Below are 7225 nucleotides of genomic sequence, written 5' to 3'. Positions count from 1 at the left end.
TTTTATTATAAAAGGTATAACTAAAATTATATACTAAAAAATTATTCTATATATAGAATATAGTTATATAGGCCATAAGTTATATAAAATATATTTAGGGTCTAAAAAATAGCTAGGTTAATATTAAATTTTATTATCTAAAATGTGTAAAATGTATGTAAAAATATGTGTAAAAATGTGTATAAAAATGTTTAAAAAGTGTATAAAATTGTATAAAAATTTAAAATATATATTAATTATTCGGTCCAGTCCAGTTCTGTGAAGTGCAAAACTGGACCGGAATTGGATTGGACCTGTCCGGTCCAATTCGGTCCCAGTGTTGACCAATTTTGGTCAAAGCGGTTTTTTACGGTTTTTTTTCTCCCAGTTCGGTCCGGTTCACCCGGTTCCCGGTTTAAATGCCCACCCCTACCCTTGGTAGTTGTATATATAGCAAATTACATTTAGTTTTACGGTTTTACCATTTTTTATTTTTTTTTAAATTGGTACCCTAATTTAAAAAAGTTACAAAAATGTACCTAAATTATCATTTTTTGACACCTATATATTTAGGTTAAGTTTTCCATCAGAGAGACCATTAAGTGTCGATATAGCACAATAACGTGGCTTTAAAAATAGCCACATACACAAAAAATAATAAATAAAATAAATAATTACAAAAAACAAAAAACAATAAAAATAAAAATAATTAAATTAAAAAAAATACATATACTTGGCCCTCCTCCCGCTTTTTTGTCACGTGGGTGGGCCTTGCTGATTTTGGGTCTCTTTCATTTTGGGTCTCAGTGTGATTTAATTCTTGGTCACACTTTGGGTCTTAGGAGGAAATGGGTCACAAAATCCAAAATCCGGCCTATATTGAGAGAATGAGACCCATTTGTGACTCAAAATAGGTTTTGGGTTTGGGTTTGGGTTCCGGCGCTATAGTGCTAGGCCTTACGAGACTCATATGCATTTAACACATGCATAGACCAGTACTCAAAACAAATTTATAAATATGAAATCTTTATAAAATCAAATGTTGACTGATGATGAATATTTTTTATATTATAATTATTACCCTTAAAATTATAGGTCCATTGACTTTAGGTACCAAATTATAATGTTTTTTCATTTCAACTACTAAAACATTTATGTCATTTCACTTTAGGTACTAAGTTTCAGTTTAGGTACCAACTTTAAAAAACATGGTTATATCGAACTTTGACTGTCTAACAATCATAACTTTTTTATTGATTTGTTGTTTTTTCAATATTTGCAATGCTTAAACTTTAATGTTTAGTTTTTGGGTTATAGGACTTCATCCCCCAAACCTAAATCAAAATTATGAAACCCTTAAAAATTTTGATTTTTTATAAATTTTAAATAGTCACAACTGTGACTATTTGACAATTACAACTGTAACTGTTCGACAGTCACAACTGTATAACAAACTGATTTGTGACCTAATCCAAAATGTTTTACTCTAGGTTAGTACCTAAACAAAAAAAAAATTAGTGTCTTGCTGATTTACTAAAAAACTATTGATATTTGATATTTAATCCTAATTTTCTATAAAATTATTTTGGTTGAACATTTTATTTGATAGTTTTAATTAATTAAAGTTTATTTGTTGAGGTATATCAATTGGAGCAATAAAAGAGAAAATAATGCATTAATGTTGATAGTTTTATGATGGAATTTTACAAGAGAGCATTATTTGCGAGAGCAAAACATTATTATTATTATTATTATTATTATTATTATTATTTAGAGTTTTTGCGAAGGGTGAGAACTGAAAAGTAGTTGAGCGGGATGAGGAATTTGGAGGTGGCACTGTGGCACATACTGCAACATTCAAGGAATACACAAAAGCTATATCCATAGAAGATGTCTATTAATCAAAGAATATGATACATTTCAATATCTACATTATCCAATCTATAAAGAACATGATACACATCATGATTTGAGCTCTAATTTTCCAAAGCCAGATCTGACATAAGAGCTCAACCTGTCCCAAAGTGAGAACCTGGATCCAAAGAAACGCACCTTCACTGACTTTTTTGATCCATCTCTTACAAATTCCAAGTCCCTGTCAATGTTGTACTGCATACCTTCTGGGGCATCAAGCAAAGGTAATGCCACTGAACCCTTGGACTCCAGGTTTTTGATCCACCCACGCAATAAGTAATTCACAACCTGTATGACAATAATATATGTTGAGAGTGTATCCCACATTTAAAATATTAAGCCTTGTGTTATAATATAATAATGTTTGGCCTCTCCATCCGTTCCCAATTGGTTTTGAGTTGGATATTCTAACATACATAATATATAATTAGTCTTTTGAGAATACAAAGCAAGAAGGGAAATAATGCCCAAGGAAAGCAACCGGTTATAGCTGTTGCAGGAAATCCAAAACCCAATAGAGACTGCTCCAATACAAAGCTGATAGTGAATAGTGATTTGATTTTGAGTCTTTGACGATTGAATTAAATTCTAATTTCTTTCCCTCACCAAATGGTATTGCTTTGGGTCCCGGAGAGAAGAAAATTGGTAAAACCCTAGAGCTGCGACAGATAATGACATTCACCCTAAAACTTTTAACAAATTCTAGAGTATGGTTTAAAACTACATCTGTATGCATTGCCTCTTCTTTCTTTTGTCTCCCAGTTTTCCCTAGCGTTTCAAAAAGAAAAAAGATACCCCACTGTCTTCCTCAAAGTTTCAAACACAGAAATAGATGTTTTCCTATGCACTAGCTTTCATTTTCAGATATCTAAACCGGAACATAATAACTCAAACAGTAGGCAGCCCACCCCACTTATATCATGATTCCGGCTTCTCATTCCTTCAAAAGTTAAAAGAACAAAGTATGTTCACTCCATATTGAGTGAAGAATTGGAAACTCTAAATCATTTTATTATAAGCATTTGGAATCCTGATATTCATTCATATTCTATTCCTAGTATCAAAATAATTATCAACTTGTCTATAACATTACATGCATTTAATATTGTTCAAATGAGGAAACAGATTTCAGGGAATGCCACATCAATTTTTTGACATATTGTCAGTTTCTTGCCAATTATTCCATCTATTGTCACTGTCCAAATTCTAGTGGGTCTACTAGAAGTAGTTGGATATCTGCAACTTCCCTCCTGTGTATACAGGGATGGAGCTAGGATTATTTTCTGGGGTGGGCTAGACCTCTAAAACAATTTTAACAATTTTGTAAATGGTCCATATCAAATGGTGGAACTCTAGTGCAAACAAGAAACAAGGTCCAAGTTATCATGAAGTATGACCAACAATAAACATTAAAAATTAGATAAAACATATAACAAACTATTAGTTATGTATGGTAATTGGTAAGTGGTAACTATTCTTGCTGTACTTTTGCTCTAATTACTGAAAGGCTGCATACCTCAGGAACTTCATCATGAGGGCAGTGACCAGCTGGACTGATCTCATAATATGGAGCTTCAGGCACCTGCTGCTTCACCTGAAGGCCCCAAATACGTTTCACCCATGGGTCTTCTTTTCCATACATAAGGCAAACTGGTATATTGTTCATTTGACATCTACAAATAAAAATGCACCGGAACTCCTTAATTAACTTGGAACAGAGAAAGGAAAGTAGATAAAAAACTGTCTTCAGCAGTTTAAACTTCTGTATTGCCTACCTGGATAAAGCCTCCTTAAATGATAATTGTCCCTGAGGAGCAAGCATAATCGAGGCAAATGATGCAGCAGCAGCTGGATGCTGTGCTGTCTCGACTATACGGGAAAATACTTTGTCAACATTTGTTGAATGATCTGCATAAACTTGTTCAAGTACCTCTTCTATACTCCTAGGATCACTTATTTTTTGCCAACTGAAATCAATAAAACAAACTCAAACAGTCTTAACTCGATGAACAGAAAATAAGGAAAGAGAAATTGCACAGAGGCAAAGCTCATAACAATATTAAAGATGTGACAGTTCAGTTCTCAGATTAAATCATTTCCAAATAAAACAAGCCTTACAGAAACTTTTCTAATAAACAACTTTGTACAGATGGATATTTGAGCCCCATTGTTTCACTTAATTTTAATTTAGGCCAGAAGAACGGAATTCGTACTGATGTAAAACATACTAAATTACAATCTAAATAAGAAAAAAAAAAATATATTGAAAAAAATTATGCCAGATAAAAAAAAAAAGAAAAAAAAAAAACTTACACAACTTCTATGAGCTTTCTCACACTGGCAGGTAAAGGAAATGTTCCTGCCCATGGAAATAGTTTTGCTAGTCTTGGAGATCTTATGGGATTAGGTAGAAATCCCCAGAAAGGAGTTGCATTCAGCAATGTAATACCTTTCACCAAATGAGGGTTACATGCGGCAAAATATAAAGCAACAAATCCTCCTAGTGAGTTCCCCACAATATAGACAGGTTCACCGATTTCCTGCATGGAAAGATGGTTATGATTATATTGCTCACAGGTAGATGGTCAAGGATATGATAGAGAGAGCTACTTATCATAAATAAATAAACTAAAATTAAATGTTGTTTCCTTGCAAACAAAGTCCCCTGATAATGGTTTCATGCAACAAAACAAATGCTATAACAAGGAGCGATGCCTGAGGATAATTCATGCTTCACATTAAGTAGGAATCATGCACAAAACTTCAATGTTTGTGTTGTCAGTGCTTAACAATATCCCTTACATCTTTAATCTATAAATCCAACTTAAGGCGTGACCATATGAGCAGCCCCATGAACATGTACATACTAATGGAACCTAACATCATATAAAAAAGGTATTTAAAAGTACATTTCAAAATGTACTTCCATTTATCACCATGGGTTCTAACTTCTAACTTTTGTCTGATGGTAGAACTAGCATACGAAGGGACAATAAGAACTTAAAGTAGATTCTAGTTTCAATAAAAATGGTCACTAGAAATATTGATGGACCCAAAAATGACCCTCGTTACTTCACTCTGTGAATATGAATGATATTTGTAATTGTGTATGACACATAACCAGTTTTCATCAACTGCCCACAATTTTTTTCATGTTAAAAAATGACACATAAACAGTGATGACAAAGATGTTGGTGACATATTTACCAAAAAAAAAAGAAGTTGGTGATATATTTACCAAAAAAAAAAAAGATGTTGGTGACATTGATTGCTTATAGAACTAGAAGTGGCAGAAGTAGAAATGAAGGCTATTATGACAAAAGTGCTAACATGTTGAAAGTTATGTCATACACTAAGCAATGATTGCAAGGCGTTATTTTGGCTGCATATCACTGGAAACAAAGTAGAAGTCATGGAAATCTCATACCAATTGAACCACGTATAATGCTCAAATTGGCACAACAACAATGCAAAGTGAATAAAGGAATCCATAGAAAAAGGAGATATCTCTCCAAGTTATCCCACCCCACAGTGCACCCCAAATTTTAATGTGCAGTGGTAGGTAGAGGTAACAAAGAAGCACCATGAGCTACAATATGAGTATCTACTAAAAAAAAAACAGAGAGAAAATGATTCACTGCACTTCAATCAGATAATGGAACAAGGAAAAACTATTGAGCATTTGTGTACCTGTTCTATGAAATAACGAACTTGATCCTGCCATAAGTCAATAGAGTAAACAAGCTCACTTGCCCATGGTTCAGCTTTATCTCCAAAGCCCCACCCAAAATCTTTCCCATCCAACAAACCTTCTTCCTTAGTACGAGGAGCAGGGTCTTCAAATGGCAATGACATACCCTGCCCGAGGAAATCAATTGCCCATACTCTAAAATCACGTCCCAAATCCTTCAGTTGCTTCTCATAGTGAAAGGAACCAACCCCAAAACCAGGAAGAAACAGCACTGGTGGGGAGCCCAAGTTTTCAGATCCAGCTTTCTCATAGTGCACATTGAATTTGGGCTTCCATTCCCAAAAGCAACTACTTATAGGAGCACTAAATTCACCTTTGGTTTCACCCGGTACACCGGGAATCAAAATTTTAGTTACTGATTCCCCCGTTTCTGAAATACATGCATCCTCTTCCCCGCCAATCACATAGCCATTAGAGCTTCCACTTGATAAAATTGGACCAACATGTTTAAAATTTTCACGGGTGTCTAATGACCTGAAACCGGGGTCATTTGGTTGCTTTAAGAAAGATTGATTGAAATTGTAACAGCTCAAAACCCCACTTCTAGAATCAAATTTAGCACAAAAAAATCTATTTTTTCTAAAAGCTGGGAGCCTGAATCCAGGTAAATTTGAGCTTTTTACAACAAAATTCCACCTTAAATTTACAAAATCACAGCTTGGTGCAGAATTGTATGACAGTATTTCCATTCCCACAAATTGAATTCTGCAATGATCAACCAAATCAAATGATTCAGAAACAATTTATGATTATATAAATCATGAAGTGTTCTCAGCCCAGGTGAGTATAGTGACTATAGTCTTAGTTCTGGGACCCAATTAAAGAATACAGAACACTCAATATTCTAATTCCATTATTTGTAACATTTTCTTGGAAATTAAACTAAGAACAAAGCAAATAAAACCTTTTCTTTTTAACTGAATAAGCATAGGAAAAACAATCGATATGAACAAAACGTACTGTAAACTACCAATCCTGAACTTAAATTTACACCCATTGACCCAAAAACAGTTTATGATATATAACTAATGCAAAAAAATCAAACAAAATTAGCAATCTTGACAAATCAAATAGACCACCAGCATAATCCGGCATGGTAAAGAGAATACTATAGAATACCCGTTTGGGTTACCTTTAGAGTGAGCAGAGAAGTATCATTAGAGTTCCGATGCTTTGGGGGATGCTCAGTCTTAGTATTTAGGAGATTCGGCCAAGATCTAGACAGATACAGAGACAGAGACTGGGGAAGTTGCTTAAAAGCTTCTCCTTCCTCTTATAGCCAAGAAAAAAACCAACTTTTAAAATTGTGTTTTATATTCTTTTTTCCTAACAACCGACCAAAAACACACAAGAATAAAAGTCCACTGGCTCGCGCGCTCTGATGTTCTTGTACCGTATGTTATAATTTTCTCCTTTATTATTATTATTTTTTTTTTTTTAATTATTTGTGTACTTAGTTGTTTTCTCTTTTATTAATTATCACATATTTGAGAATGAGGGGTAATAGTTTTCATTATTAACCTGTATTCTTTCCACAAATAAATTACCAAATAGATATTAAAATCCGATCTTTAAGATTTG

The 7225-nt window shown here is 33.6% G+C and overlaps 1 protein-coding gene across 1 annotated transcript; it reads right to left on the bottom strand.

Annotated features, from left to right (window-relative positions):
• Positions 1-1844: 1844 nt before the first annotated feature.
• PPH (pheophytinase) lies at positions 1845-6935 on the bottom strand. The gene is made up of 6 exons (XM_086234358.1): positions 6777-6935; positions 5584-6349; positions 4207-4433; positions 3669-3860; positions 3410-3566; positions 1845-2181 (listed from the first exon to the last, which is right to left on the bottom strand). The coding sequence occupies exons 2-6, from the start codon at positions 6331-6333 to the stop codon at positions 1942-1944; spliced, it is 1566 nt and encodes a 521-aa protein (XP_086090484.1). The 5' UTR covers positions 6334-6349; positions 6777-6935; the 3' UTR covers positions 1845-1941.
• Positions 6936-7225: the final 290 nt, after the last annotated feature.

This window comes from Dryas octopetala, chromosome 2 (genome assembly GCF_963921425.1).
Source record: "Dryas octopetala chromosome 2, drDryOcto1.1, whole genome shotgun sequence".
NCBI lineage: Eukaryota > Viridiplantae > Streptophyta > Magnoliopsida > Rosales > Rosaceae > Dryas > Dryas octopetala.
Note: the sequence above shows the minus strand (reverse complement) of the source record. Positions and strands in the feature narration are given on the sequence as shown.

Coding starts and splice junctions, on each gene's coding strand:
- PPH (XM_086234358.1), bottom strand. CDS start 6,333: ATGGAAATACTGTCATACAATTCTGCACCAAGCTGTGATTTTGTAAAT. Junction 3,861..4,206: donor AGAAAGCTCATAGAAGTTGT/GTAAGTTTTTTT, acceptor TATTGATTTCAG/TTGGCAAAAAATAAGTGATC. Junction 2,182..3,409: donor CTCATGATGAAGTTCCTGAG/GTATGCAGCCTT, acceptor ATTGTCATACAG/GTTGTGAATTACTTATTGCG.